This window comes from Myotis yumanensis, unplaced genomic scaffold, assembly GCF_028538775.1.
Source record: "Myotis yumanensis isolate MYYU_CA2020_CCGP unplaced genomic scaffold, mMyoYum1.0.hap1 SCAF_5, whole genome shotgun sequence".
In the NCBI taxonomy this organism is placed as follows: domain Eukaryota; kingdom Metazoa; phylum Chordata; class Mammalia; order Chiroptera; family Vespertilionidae; genus Myotis; species Myotis yumanensis.
In genome coordinates this window covers 857339-871999 of record NW_027223756.1, presented here as the reverse complement: position 1 = coordinate 871999, position 14661 = coordinate 857339, and the positions used below count along the sequence as shown (strand labels likewise).

Genomic DNA, 14661 nt, shown 5'->3' with positions numbered 1-14661 from the left:
GTCACCACCTGCCCTCCCCACGCCCAGCCTTTCTCTCGCTTGGGGACAGGAGGCAGAGCCTGCGACTGGCCAGGGCCATCCCTGGGGGCCCAGCGGCAGGGGCAACGCTCTCGGGGAAATCAGCAGCACAGGAAGCCCCGTTGGCATCCACTGGAGAGCAACGGGGTCCGCGTCGGCCGGTTCCCTGCTCCCTGCCCGACACCTCCCCCTGCAGAGCTAGCGTGGCCGCCGTGAACTCCCAGACAGTGGGCCACGGCTCGCCGCTCAGCACCCCAAACTCCAGGCACTGACAGCTCCCTGGCTCGGGCCGTCCTGAGCAGCTACCCCCGTGCCGTCCTCGGGCCTGCTGTCAGGGAGGGCAGCCCCGCCCGGCCATCGGCCATCAGGAGGCAGTGCCAGCTCCCTGGCCTGCGTCCTGGTCCCCCTCCGGGCGATGAGGACTCAGGAGGAAGTGCAGAGGAGGGTGCAGGAGGGCCAGGCAGGCCTCGCAGCCTCAGGGCCGCTGTGAGCTGTGAAAGGTTCGTAGGTGCCGGCAGGAGTCGTCGGCTCTGGGTTGGAGCCCAGACACCAGGCTCCTGTTCGGGCCAGAGGGCGAGGGCCTCGCTGCCGTGTGTCCTTGGCCTTGACAGCTGGCACCCAGCGTCGCCAGGGTCAGTCCTCTCCTGGCTCCCGTGGACGCCTCCCCGCCCACCCTCAGGGAGCTGTCCCCCAGCTGCATCTGCCCGGTGCGGGTCCTTCCCCTGTGGCCCTCGGCCCCCAAGAGCCCTCTGTCCTCCTCGGCCTCCCAGCCCCCTCCCGTCGGCTGCTGCAGCTGCTGAACCCGTTCGGGGTCCCCTCCCTCCACCTGTGGGGTCTGCAGGAGCCTGTGGCCCAGGCCGCGCTGCCGCCTGCGTTAGCAGTTTGCGTGGACTCCCGTCTCAGAGGGGGCGAATGCAGTCACCACCTGCCCTCCCCACGCCCAGGGGCAGGCGGGTTCACTCCGCAGTGGCTTTGTCAATAAGATGAGCCCTGAAAGGCTTCCCTTCCGAGCGCACCGCCTGGGAGCCCGGTTCTGGAGGCCCCTGCCTGCCCGGAGTGAAGGATGCTCCCGTGTGTGTGTGGGGGGGGGGGGGGGGGCCTAACGCCTTCCTCATGCACCTGGGGCCACCCGCCTGCCCCTCCTGGGCCAGCGAGCCAGGGCCCTGCGCCCTCCCCTGTGCTGCCCACTCAGCCACAGCCGCCTGCTGGGGCGGGTGCGAAAGAAGGTGCTGGAAGCGGGGCCCAGCGTGGTGTCCCGTGCACATCGCGGGTGCGCGTGCAGCGCGGTCGAGTGCCACCTCCTGGTGGGTCTGGCTCCGTGGTGGGCAGTGGCCCAGGCAGCTGGCTCCTGGCTCTCGCCCCGTCCGTGAGGGGAAACAGGGCAGTGCTCCTTCATCGGGTGGGCGCCACGCGAAAGCCCAAAGTGAGTTACACGTCACTGAACGAGCCTTCCCGGTCCGACCACGGGTCCAGCCGTGGGCCGCGCAGCCCAGTCTCGCTCTCATGGAAGCCAAACAAGCAGAGGGTGGAGTGGCCCCAAGTCCGAGGAGGGCCATGCTGTGAGGACACCGCACTTGGGGGCGCAGGGCCCCATGGAGCTGGTCGGCCAGCCTGTCGGGTGGCCCGTGTGCAGGGCTGGTCCTCCTAGCAGGGCTCATGCCCCGTGGCCTGGGGGACGGGCCCCTCCTGGCGGCCTCGCCTTGGTGCCTGGCTCTCACTCCCTGTCTTGTGACACCACCTCTGGGCCTGTCCCCACGTGTGTCAGAGGCCCCGTGAGGGCAGGGGTGGCTTCCACTCGGGCTCAGCTGGCCCCTCACTCCCGAAGGGCAGGGGCTGGGAGCCTGGCACGTTAGGCTCACGAACCCCCATCCTCGGGGCTTCGGCTCTCTCTGTTCTGAGCGGGGGAGGGAGCCCCCCGAGAACATGACGCGGCACCAGCGCCCGCCTGTCGCCCCAGGACCTCCCACCCATAACCGGGGCTGTAATTGCTGGTGTCCTTGCAGATCGCTTTTGTGCAAGGTGACAAGCTGTTTGCTGAGTGAGCGTTAATCACACAGATGCCCCGTGTGGATGCCGGCACCGAGCCACCAGGCACACGCGCCACTCATCTGCGTGTAATTCCAGGGCGAGTGGCTCTCGGGTGTGAAACGTGCAATTTCCGGCCCAGCAGGGAGCATGGCTCATGTGGAGACTGGGGCCCAGGGCGGGGCTGCAGGCAGCTCAGGCGAGAACCCCGGGGCGGCGGGAGGTTCCGCCCGTGGCAGGGTCCTGTGCCCGTCAGTGAAGCCAGCTGCTGGGACGGTGGCACCGCCACGCCCTTTCCTGGAAAGGCCTCCCTGCCTGAGCGCGTGTGGGAGGCGCAGCCCGGCTGGCACCGCAGGCGGGGGGATCTCAGCAGGCTGGCCATGTGCCCCTCGCTGCCTGCCCGCCACCTGGCCCCTCCCTGGGCTTGGATTTGGGACGGGAAGGCCGCCTGTGGGAGGAGCCAGCAGATGCCAGTGCTCATCCCTGTTCTCCTGGGAAGTGTCCAGGAACCTCCGTCCAGCCCAGGCCGGCCACCTCCTCTCCACGTGGCCAGCCAGGCCCGGGTGCAAACCAGCCACAGGCCTGCAGCACCGACTCCCACTGCTGCTAATAAAATTGCATAAATATTTGATGCCTAATTATTAAATATTTAAAAATGTAAAACTGAAATAGTTTAGGAGGTACGAGGCATGAATAATTCAGCCCTGGGAGTGTAGAAGCGCGGCCCAGCTCTGGGCCCGAGCAGAGCCAGCAGCCCGCGTGGCCCGGGAGCGCGCCGCGGACACGGGCCCCGGCAGGCGCCAGCCGCCCAGCAGCGCCACCAGGCTTCATGCTTCCCGCGGGGCTGCCCCTGGGCCAGGCCTCCCCACGGAGCCACCCAGTCCTGCGAGCAGTGGCTGCAGAGACCACCTCAGGGCGCACGGACTGTTCCCCAGGCGCCTTCAGGGGTGGGGACACTGGTCACCTCTCCAGACCCAGCACCTCACGTTGAGAGCGGCTCCCATGTGTCCCCGTCAAGGCTGGCGTTCCCGCAGGGTGACAGCCATCCCCACGGTGGTCCTTCCTCCGCCGCCTCCGCAGGCACCACGGCCCCACTCGGGACCTGGACCCCGCCTGCTGCTCCTTCGGCCGTTCCTCACAGACGCCCCTTGTCCCTTCCTGTCCCTGTCCCTCACCAGGACGTGCAGGGGGCAGGTGAGGAGGGCAGGGGGAACACAGGCAGAAAGGGTGGTTCCGGCAGCGTCTGCTGGTCAGTGTGGGTGGAGGGCGGATCCAAAGAGCAGGTGCAGGAGGATGGGAGAGCCGCCGGGCAGGGCACCAGCCTCAGCGAGGGCTCCCAGGTGGACCTGACCCGGGCTGCCCGCCCACTGCCCAGACCACAGGCGCCAGGCAGAGCGGCCAGTCGCCCTCTTGATCCCATGGCCGATGGCCTGGTTAATCAAGGGCTCGCGCCCACGTTCCCGGCAAAGAGGCTCTCAGCCACCGGGGCCATGGGAGCCAGTGATGAACAGGGCGGGTGAGGGCCGATGGGCAGGGGCCGGGCGTGGCCCGTGCACGTGAGGAGGCAGCAGACCAGCGCCCTGGCATCAACTGACGGGCCAGGGCCAGGCTGCCCGCAAGCAGCAGGCGGTGGAGACCTGGGTGCGTGTGGGGAGTCTGGTCCCGGCTCGGACAGCTCTGCCTGGGCAGTGCCTAGCCACGTGGTAAACCCCCTGTCCCTGTGCACCAGGAGGATCCGCACCCGCCGCCAGCGGTCGGGGAGCGGAGCCCACGCCCCACAGCTCTCTCTGCCCCTTCCCCGGGGTCTGGCATGGGCCTCACAGCCACGCTGAAGGCGGCTTTGTGCCGGTGAGCCCTGGCGCCACAGGCGCGTGATGGGCTCCAGCGGGGGGTGGGAAGGGTGGGGGGGGGTCTCTCCCTGGAATGTGGGCCCCGCCCCACCTCCAGGAAGTGCCCTGATTGCATGTCTGCTCCTCTCAGCGGCTGACTCGACCCTGCGGGACCAGACGAGGCAGCCACGCCGCGGGGCCGCGGTTCAACCTGGGGAACTGCCGTTCCTGCCACGTGGGGTCCTGGGACTCAGCCCACAGGGAGGGCAGGACTCGAATCGGGCTGACCGCTCCGAGCCTGGCTCGCCTGGAGGCTCCCGGCCCAGCCCAGGCAGGGGCCTGGCATCGACAATGGCACGGTGTTCCGTGGGCCAGCCTCGCTTGTGAGCGGGGACAGAGCAAGGTCTAATGCAGGAAGGACCTGGGTGGGTCCGTGGTAACCGCTGCGGGTCCGTGGTAACCGCTGCGTGGAAGGAGCCAGCCGGGCGTGGGGCCCAAGCTGGGCGGGAGGAGGCTGGCATTCGGTCCCTGTCCCCTCGCTGCTGCCGGTCACAGCCCGTCACTGCCGGCACCACGGGCAGCCAGGCTGCCGGGCCGCCGGTCCTGTCACTCGGCGGCTGAGCACCCCAGGCTGCTGCACATGGCAGCGTCTGCCCTCGCCCTCTGGTGCCCGCCTCGCCCCTGCTGAGGCTGTGCTCCCCCCTCCCCACAGAGCTGAGGAAGCAGGTGGAGAGCGCGGAGCTGCGGAACCAGCGGCTGAAGGAGGTCTTCCAGGCCAAGGTGCAGGAGTTCCGAAAGGTCTGCTACACGCTCACCGGCTACCAGGTGGACATCACGCGGGAGAGCCAGTACCGGCTGACCTCCATGTACGCCGAGCGCCAGGACGACTGCCTGGTCTTCAAGGTAGGCCTGCGCACTGCGGGGGGCGCCTCTGGCTGGGGGCGGCTGCGCGCTGGTGACGGGAGGTCTGAGTGCGCTCCAGCGCGGCTGCGGCAGCACACGGCTCAGGTCTTGGCTGCCATCCCTGGAGGGCAGCTGGGCACCTTGTCGGAAACAGGGCAGGACCGCCATGAGCTGGTTCTGTGGTGACACCTTCCCCTGTGACTGCCGTCCGCCCCGGGTAGGTTGAGGGCGGGGCTGAGGTGAGGGGGAGAGCCAGGGAGGGGTGCTGCCTGTTGTGAGCAGCCAGGGCTGGGACCCAGCCGACAGGAAGGCGCATAAGCCTCGGCCGCGCTTGTCAGCAGGCAGCACGGGAGCCACGACTCATGGCCACGAGCACCAGGGTCTGCACGGTGCTGGTCACTGCAAGGCGGGCAGCTGTGAGGGGCTGGGCAGCCCCAGGAAGGGCAGGTGGGTGGGGAACCAGAGCGCAGACCCGCTTCCTGTTCGGGGTCTCCGTGGAGGATACAGCCGTGGTCTGTGACGTGTAGGCCGGGCTCACCCGTATGTGTCCCAGGAATCCCCGGTGCCCTGGTGGCCACACAGCTCCTGCTCCAGCCACTGGCGGGGCCGCGAGGCCACAGCGTCCCGACGTCCTCCCTCAGGGGTGGGGCAGGGAGGCCCCTTCCCACCTGTTCTGAGGCCCTGCATTGGGTCCGTGGTTTGAGGCGTGTGGGCAGTGGGAGAGGCCTGCCTGCCGTCCGTGCCGACACCACCTGAGCGCCGGGTTCTGAGCAGCTAGAAAGTCTGGATGCGTAACTCCGTGCTCGGAGTGACCCTGGAGTCCTCGTAGCCCCGTCCTGTGACCTGGGCCCGTGGGCATCCGCTGGCGGCCCCATCGTGTCCCCTGCCCCGCCTCCGGCTTGAATGCGGCATCAGGAGCATGTTTCGCGGTTACACATTCACCCGTGGGGACGTGTCGGTGCGGGAAGCACTCTTTGTGGCTGGGCTATAGTTCACTCAGTTGAGTCCCTGTGGCCAGATGTTGAGCTAGTCCCTCTGTTTCGTTTACTGACCTGTGACTCACCGTCAGTCCCGCCGATGGTCGCCCCCAGCAAGTACGCTCGGCATCGGCCCTGCGTCTGGAGGCCGGTTCCTGGAGACGGGCCACTGAGGGCTGGGAGCGTGAGAACCTGCTGTAGCGTCACAGTTCGTCCTGCCCACGAGCCCCAGCGGAGCAGCTCCTGCGGCCCCAACAGCAGACGGCGCACCCCCAGTTAGAGGGCCCCCCACACCTGCCTGTTTCCGGGAGAGCGTGGCCCAGAGGCCCCCGTGCTCCCCTCCCCTCGCTCCGGCTCCGTCCCTGAGCCGCTGTCTGCCTCTCCCGCCCCTCCTGCCCCTCAGCTCCAGCCCCAGGTGAGGTTCCGTGCGAGGGACAGGCCGGGCCCGCTTCCCGGGGCCAGAGGGACGAGCAGCCGGCCTGAGCCCGAGGGAGCGCGGCTGCCCAGGGCCAGGCCTCCACGTTCCCCGAGAGTGTGAGCGGGCAGTGGGCTCCCAGGAGGCCACGGGGCCACCAACCTTCCCTCTGTCCTTGGTACGTGGTCTGTCCCTTGAGCTGATTTGGAGTCCTGTGTGTTCATCCTGCTGTAGGTCATCCAGTTGCTTGGATTGTGGGTTTACAGTTCATCAGATTTGGAACGTTGGTCTCTCGTTTATTGTTTCTGTTCCTCTCGTCTTTACTGGGACTCCAACTGCACATGTTAAAATCCCTTGGTGTTACCCTGTTGGTCACGATGCTCTGGCCGTGTGTGTGTGTGTGTGTGTGTATGAGTGTGTGTGTGTGTGTATGAGAGTGTGAGTGTGTGCGCATGTGTGTGTGTGTGAGTGTGTGTGAGTGTGTGTGTGTGTGCGCGTGAGTGTGTATGTGCGTGTGTGAGTGTGTGTGTGTGTGTGAGTGTGTATGTGTGAGTGTGTATGTGTGAGTGTGTGTGTGTGCGTGAGTGTGTGTGCGTGAGTGTGTGTGTGAGTGTGTGTGTGAGTGTGTGTGCGTGCGCGTGAGTGTGTATGTGCGTGTGTGAGTGTGTGTGTGTGTGAGTGTGTGCGTGCGCGTGAGTGTGTGTGTGAGTGTGAGAGAGAGAGAGGGAGGGAGAGAGTCTCTTCCCGGGTTGGCTGGAGCGTCTGGCTGTGTCTAAGTTGATGGCCTTTCCCTGGCGAGTCTAATCTGCTTCGTCCACCCAGTGAATTCCATCCCAGATGCTGTTTTCGTGTCTGGAGGTCACCTGGTTCATCTGTGTCTCAGTTTCCCCCGCGCTGTAGTTCTGTGCTGTGACAAGTGCCTGTGAAACTTCACCTCCCGACACAGCCAGGGTCACCGCCCACAGTCCTGAAGGCGGGATCCCGGGCCGTTCGGGGGGCGTTCGCAGGGGTTCTGCCCGGATCTCCCCGCGAGGCGGGGCCACAGGGCCGTCTCCGCCGTGTGCTGAGGTCACAGGACCTGCTCTCAGACACGCAGGTGCTCGTGTCCGAAAGCTTGGCCTCCTCACCATGTGGGCCTCCTCACAGCACGGCGGCTGGCGGCTGGCCTTTGCCCAGCTCCCCCCGCCCCCCCAGAAGGAGAGAGCCCAGGTCCCCTGCAGAGCCCCCAGCCAGCCCTGGCAGGATGCAGCCCTTGGGGGGTGCGGTCACCCTGCAGGCTGTCGAGGGTCAGGCGCTGGTCTCCCTGCCCAGGCCTCTGTGCCGGCGAACAGGTGGGGGTCACGAGGTGCTGTCCTCCCCGGAGGGTGCCTCACCCAGAGGCCAGCTGTGACCCACTCAGCCCTTTCTCTTCTGAGGGAAGCGCCCCTCTGGGCAGCGCTGCTGGGCCACCCGCCTCGAAGGGCCCAGAGGCCCAGCCACGGGGCCTCCAGCACCTCACGCCGCTCCGCACTGGCCTGCGAGCTGGGCTCTGTCCGTGCCAACTCTGAGGTCTCCTTACCCCAGAGCGGAAGGCACGGGAGAGTCCCAAGGTTCGTGGACACTCCGAGGCCGCCAGTCCTGGCTGACTGCGCAGGCGCCATTAGCTCGCGTGGCCGCTGGGGAGGCCCGGGAGCTGAGCGCCTCCAGGTGCAGGAGGCCGGCTCCGTGGAAGGTCTGTGATTACTACTGAGCGTCTCTCCCGGCCACCAGCTCCTGTCCTAGAGGCTGGTCTGCCCGTCGGCCCCGCTCCGCGGGCACTTCTGTAAACAATATTAAAGCAGTTTTTCCAGGGAGACCGGAGGGGAAGGGGATGTGGGGATGCCCTGAGCCTCCAGGCCCTGAACTGGCACCATGAGCACCACTAGCGGGCCAGGCTCTGGTCTCCACGCAGGGCAGGAGGGGCGCACAGCCGCGTGCAGGCCCCTGTGCTGGCTCGGCCCGCCCGAGGCCCGCGGCTCGGCGCCACACTTGTCTCTGTTGAACTCGTGGTGCCACCCGCCCTTCCGAGGAGCTCAGAGCTGAGGGGCGCGGGTGAGAAAGCCGCGACACTGATGCAGCGCCTCAGGCAGCCCTGAGGTTCCCTCTGGAACAGGCGCCAGGGCTGTTGGCCCTCATGCCCGCAGTTTAATTAACTTTTGAATTATATCCCGTCACCGGCCGCGCTCGGGGCCGCCTCTCAGCACCCGCGCAAGGTCTGGGCTCGCCCATCCGGCCCCTCGGAGTTCAGGTGCCTGGGTTCATAGTGTCGTCCCGCTTGGCCCTCCGGCCCGGGGACACGGTGACATCCACGCCCGCACCTGCACAGGAGCACAGCCAGCCGCTCGGTCCCCTGCACTCGGCTGCAGGAGATTATCCAGCAGAGGGGAACTGGGCCACTGCCGGCGCCACCCGGCCCTCACCCCCCAGCTCTGCCCGGCGCCACCCGGCCCTCACCCCCCAGCTCTGCCCGGCGCCACCCGACCCTCACCCCCCAGCTCTGCCCGGCGCCACCCGGCCCTCACCCCCCAGCTCTGCCCGGGGCCACCCGACCCTCACCCCCCAGCTCTGCCCGGCGCCACCCGGCCCTCACCCCCCAGCTCTGCCCGGCGCCACCTGGTCTGCACCCCCTCAGGTGGTCCCCACTCTGTTCCTGCGCACCCTCGTCTCCCCAGCACTGCCCCGGCCGCCCAGGGCCTCAGCTGGGCCTCGGGCCTCTCCTCCCAGGTCACCAAGGCCCATAGGCCTGCCCTCCACCCTGCCTCCACCTCCTCTCCCCGGGCCTCCCATCGCCAGCCTGCAGGGGCTGATGCTGTATGTGAACCCTGACCCCTGACCCCTGACGCTCACTTGGCCATAGCAGGCATGAGTCACGTCCACGGAGGGAGGACAGCCCCCTGCCCTGTGTCGTGTCGTGGGAAGAACACCCAGCACGTTGCTGCCTCCCCATTGGGGCCTCGGCTGGGAGCCCGCCCCACCCCACCCGCGTCTCCCTTCCCTGCTCGTAGCAGCTGCTCCCAGGGGCCCGCGGTCGATTAAACCCCCGTGTCAGGAGCCGGTGCCGACCCGCATGGTTAAGCCGGGCCGGCCAGTGCCCCTGGAACTGTCTCCCTGTGAGGCTGCCGCCTGGCTTTTAGGGAACAGACAGCCCCCGGTGGAGGGCAGCCGGAGTCGGAGACCCTGGGGGGTCCCAGTGGGGGCGGGACAGGTGCAGCGGGAGAGCGCGGGGTGGACTCGGCAGGAGGCCCTGGGGGGGGGGGCGAGCTCGCTCCGGTGGCCTCCCTCCCTGAGCCCCTCCGCCCGCTCAGGGTCCGAGGTGAGTTGTTGCTGTGTTGGCTCCCAGGACACCTGGCGAGTGGGCCGAAGGCACAGCCCCGGCGGGATCGGGCGTTTGAGCAGACGCTGGGCGGCTGGGGGTGAACATGGGCGCCCGACCCCCAAGCCCAGCACGCCGCGCCCAGGCAGGGGCTCTGTCCAGCGCGTCAGCCCCGGGCCCAGTGTGCGTGGAGGGGCCTGGCCCCGCTCCGTCGTCCAGCCTCCGGCCCTGGGGGCAGACTTCCACGTCAGCACAGCGCCGCTCCCCACCCGCATCGCGTGGTCCCGGCTCCTTCCCCCAAGGCCCCCCCACCCCCCGCCGGGCTTCTCTCCAGGGAGACCAGTCCCTGCAAACCTGCCACTCGGTGGCCGCTCCCACCCCGTCTCCGCCCTTCACATCGGAGGAGAGCCCAGCGGGAGCCTTGAGCTCCGGAGCGAGGCCTTCTAATCGCGTCTTAGGATAGAATTGCAATAACGGACTCTAACTGTGCTGACCAGTGGAGGCCGCCGGCAGCCGCAGTCCCGTCCCCCACTGGCGGGCAGCCCTCCGCGCTGGGGACCTGCCCAGGTGCCCCGCTGTGCGGCCGGCTCTGCTGGGCGCGGACCAGAGGGGAGGGCGTTTGACTGATGGACCTTCGGAGAACCTCCAGGTTCTAGAGGAAGGGCCAGGGGAGGCCACGGCCCACCCCGAGGCTCGCAGCGAGGCCAGCACACCTGCCGCCAGGGCCTTGGATTGTTACGGGGATCCTGGGGGTCCCGAGGCGGGGGGCCCGGCTGTCCACAGGTCCAGGCACTCGGGGAGCCAGGTACCGGAATCTCTGCAGACTTCCAGGAGCGTGGCTGGGCGGGCCCAGCTGACTCACTTCCCTGCGTGGCTTCCACACACACAGGCTGCCTGCCTCCACCCTGCCTCCACCTCCTCTTCCCGAGCGAGAGAGACAGCGTAGCCGCCCAGGGGCGGGGACCCCAGCAGGTGGGCAGCGCCAGGCAGCGCCCACCCTCCCAGGCAGCAGGAGGGCAGTCTCAGGATTCGTGGGTGAAGCATCTGCTTACAGCTCCCTCCCACTGCCCGGGCCCGGGGCTGAGGGCGGCCACGAGTGACCGCTTAGCTCGCTCCCGCTAAATTACCGCGCGGCAGTTGCAGAGCCGAAGCGCAGCCAGCAAAGCCTCGGTGCATAATTAGTGTCAGCACAAGATCTACAAGCCGTAAGCTCACAGCGTGGCCGTTACCAGCACTAATTAAAGGAGAAGAAAGAAGGTCCTTTCAGATCCGAGTCCAGCCCCGCCCGAGACGGAGAACAAGGCCGCTTGCAGACGGACGCCAGAGGGGAGAGCGGGTGGTGGGGCAGGGGTGCGGGGCAGGGCAGGGCCAGGCTCGGCCAGGAGCACCTGCTGTTCACGGCGGGCACCACCACGGGCCCCGACGATGGGGCCTTCCACAGCCGGGGCGGCCCTGCCCCCTGGTCCCTGGTGGTGGCAGGAAGGCTGGGCGCGGCCTCTGAGCCTTCGTGCGGCTGCGTGGGCACCGGCTTGGCGTCCCTAAGTTCCTCTGAGCCTCCCAGCACCCTCCATCCGCGCTCGGAGCCCCCGGGGGAGCGCCCTGCAGGCCCCACAGGCTGAGCCCCACATCTGCTGCTTCCCCCCCGAATGAGACGGCCCCTCACTCTCTGGCCGCCTTGGTCTCCCCACACTCGGCTCTGTCTCTCCAGCCCAGAGGGCCCACCAGCGGCCTGGCCCTGCCCCCTCTGCCTGGGCCGCTCTTCGCCCCTGAGTCCGGGACTGGCACCCACTGTCCCCGAGGCCGAGTCTGTCTGCAGCGTCGGGTGGGCAGGCGGCCTCTCCCTGTCCCTTCTCGTGGCCAGAAGACTGCCTGCCGGGCGTTTGCCGGTTGGTCGGTTGGTTTTTCCCTCATTGATTTGAGAGAGAGGGAGGCGGGGGGGGGGGGGGGCGGGGGGGCGGGGGGGAGGACAACATCGATGTGAGAGAGACACATCGATTGGTTGTCTCCCCGGCTGGGCTGGGATGGAATCTGCAACCCAGGAACGTTCCCTTGACCAGGAATTGAACCTTTGGCCCTTCAGTCTGTGGGCCAACATTCTAACCACTGAGCAACACTGCCAGGGCCTGCCAAGGGTTTGGAGGTGTGTTGTCGCCTAAGGTGGGAACGCAGACACCATGTCCCCATTACAGTCGGGGCTCTGGCTGCTGTGCAGTGAGGGGCAGGAGGCCCGGGGCTGACCGGAGTCCGAGGGGTGCGGCCGGCTGGGGGTCCGAGGGGTACGGCCGGCTGGGGGTCCAAGGGGTGCGGCCGGCTGGGGGTCTGAGGGGTGCGGCGGGCCGGGGGTCCGAGGGGTGCGGCGGGCCGGGGGTCCGAGGGGTGCGGCCGGCTGGGGGTCCAAGGGGTGCAGCGGGCCGGGGGTCCGAGGGGTGCGGCCAGTGTCTGGGCCCGCAGGCATCGCAGCATCGCTCAGAGCACGGCAGCCCGTCAGTGTTCCCCCCGCAGCCGACACCCTTCCTGGGCAATTTGCTTTTTAAAAACTTGTGCCTGGTGTTCAGGGGCAGCCCTGCTAGAGCCATGTGCCGGCACCTGGGGGCGGGCAGCGGGCAGCGGGCAGCGGGCAGCGCGGCAGCATGGGAGCGCACCAGGCAGACAAAGGCCAGTGAGGTGTTACATTGTGGGAGTTGGCGCCAGGGCCATGGCTTGTGGGGGTGCAGCCCCCAACAGGGTGGGGAGCTTGGATCATGGGTCGCCTCGATTTGGGCTGGCGGGCAGTGCAGGCCTGGGCACCTGCCACCCCACACACCTGCCCCCAGTTCCCCGGGCAGGGCTGGTGCTTCTGCCTCGTTCCCCGAGCTGCACGGGGCGGGCACAGATGGCGCCGGGGCCACCGCCATCTGGACAGTGAGGGACCGTGATGGTCACAACCAGGGCAGGCGGGGGCCCCCCAGCTCCGGGAGGGGCACCCAGGCCGCTGGGTCTCAGTCCCAGCACCTCGGGGCGGGGGCTGCAAGGGGCTCGGTGGAGCTGCCCCCCAGCCTGTGCTGTGCCCCCCGCCCCCACCCCCACCCCCGCCTCCAGCTGAGGAGAACCAGCCCCTCTGACATTTAGGGGAAATTCAGATCAAGCGCAGAAACGAAAGGATTTTCCTGGGAAAAGGTCAGTGTGGTTTCCCTGTTTTGCTTAGAAATGGTTTGTGCTGAACCGTGACAAGGCAAAATGTATGAACAGGCAGCGCACAGCCGCTCCCTGAGGGCTCACGGGGAGACCCCGTGGCCCCCTCCTGACAGGACTTCACACGGAGGGGCCCAGGGTCGGAGGTCAGTGAGAGGAGCCCCGACCGCACTGCCCGAGGGGCCTCCCGTGTTCCCGGTGTGGCTGCTCAGGGAGCTCTGCCCGCCCCCCACTCCCTGCCGGGCGAGGACTGCGGCCCTGAGCCTTGGGCCCGCCTGGCGCTCACACTTCGTGGTCGCCCTCGTCGCCTGGTTGGCGTCGGTGGCTGACACGTGGGTGGGACCCACCACTGGGACCTGCCTGTCTGTAGGGAAGGCCTCCGGGGGAGCTGAAGGCAGCCGTGGCTGCCCCCCGCCGGCCCGTGGGGGAGGAGCGGAGGCCGCCGGCCCCGAGCTAACGCCTGCCCTGTCTCCGCCGCAGGCCACGGGACCCGCAGGCGCCAGGATGCAGCTGCTGGAGACCGAGTTCTCACGGACGGTGCCCGAGCTCATCGAGCTGCACCTGCTGCGCCAGGACAGCATCCCCGCCTTCCTCAGCGCCCTCACCCTCGACCTCTTCAGCCGCCAGACCCTGGCCTAGCGGGCCCGCCCTGCCGCCGCGGCTCTGAGTTGGGAGGGGGCAGCACAGGTGCCCAAGGCTGGTGGCGCCACCCCACCCACTGCACCACCAGGGCCACCACTGCCCGGACAGGCGGACGGACATGATGGGACCGGAGCCGCCCAGAGGACAGGGCGTGGCCCCTCCCAGCAGGGAAGCTGCTCTGGGAGGCGCCTCCGGAGCCCACACCGCCCTGCAGGGCGGTCCCTCCCGTCCCCCGCGTCCCAGCACCCGCGGGGCCTGTGGCCGCCACCTGAGTCCGGGGCCTGGCTCGGCTCCAACGCGGGAGGGGGTGAAAGAGCCTTGTTGCTGCCCCATCGGCCTGTGGGCGGGACTTGCTGTGAAATAAAGTTTCCCTTGGCCACCAACCTGCTCGCTGTGTGTCGGCCCCGCGCTGACCGGCTGCCCCAGGGCAGCCCCCGCACAGGCCCAGCCAGGGGAGCAGGGGGCAGTGGGCACCTGGCCATCGGAGGACGGCGTCCCTGCACGCACGTCTGACGCCGCCTGGCCCCTGAGGTGCCCCTGCCAGGGGACCCACGACCCTCACCCCCCCTCGGGCACTGCAGCAGGGCCGGGGCGTCCCCCCAAAATCCCAGACACCGTGAAGAGGCCATTGGCCCCAGACCGGCCTTCCTCCCTCGGTGACCTTGGGCCACTTCCTCCCACCTCAAGGCCAGGGCCCTGGGTCCCAGAGCTCACACCTCCACACATCAAGGCCCCAAGGGTTGGTGTGGGGTTCAGGACACGTGTTGGGGCACCCTCTCCCCACGTTCCCTGGGCCTGCACGAGGATGGGCACCAGCAGGAGGGCCCCGCCCAGGGCCTTGGGCCTCTGCCCACAGCTCTGGCTGAGGGAGGGGCTGCCGCCAGAGAGCCTGGGAAGTGGACCACAGCCCAGTGGGGACGGGAGACACACCTGTGGCCTCACCGCCACGCAGGCACCGGGCCTGTCAGCAGTCGTGAGGGCGTCAGTCTCTGTGCCCAGTGGCTCATCGAGCACAGGGAGCCACTGCCCCAGCCCAGCAGGGGTGGCAGCAGCCACAGGGCCTCCCGCACCCGCTCTGCCACGCGTGGGCCTGAGGCTCTGCCCCGGGGCACTGCTGCTGCCTGGAGCCCAGGAACCTGGCGGAGTGTGACCCTTAGGTACGGACCTGGGGAGGCTCGGCCTGCACCCCCATCCCCCCAGCAGAGCTGACGGAGACTCACTATGCCTTTGGTCAGGCCGCTCGGCCCCAGCTCAGCCCCAGCTCAGCCCATGAACATGAGCCTCAGGCGGGCACACGGCCGGCCAGGCCGGGCCAGCAGCCCACCCCCGGGCTTCCGTCCGCAACGCGGT

At 68.5% G+C, this 14661-nt stretch overlaps 1 protein-coding gene across 2 annotated transcripts in view; it reads left to right on the top strand.

Moving 5' to 3' along the window:
• MAD1L1 (mitotic arrest deficient 1 like 1) overlaps positions 1-13701 on the top strand; it is a 147358-nt gene extending 133657 nt beyond the window's left edge. For both annotated transcript variants that reach the window (XM_070414256.1, XM_070414257.1), the window contains exons 17-18: positions 4585-4775; positions 13150-13701. In XM_070414256.1, the coding sequence (XP_070270357.1) occupies positions 4585-4775; positions 13150-13308 (350 nt within the window). In that variant the 3' untranslated portion in view covers positions 13309-13701. The remainder of the gene's footprint in view (positions 1-4584; positions 4776-13149) is intronic.
• The last annotated feature ends 960 nt before the right edge of the window (positions 13702-14661 follow it).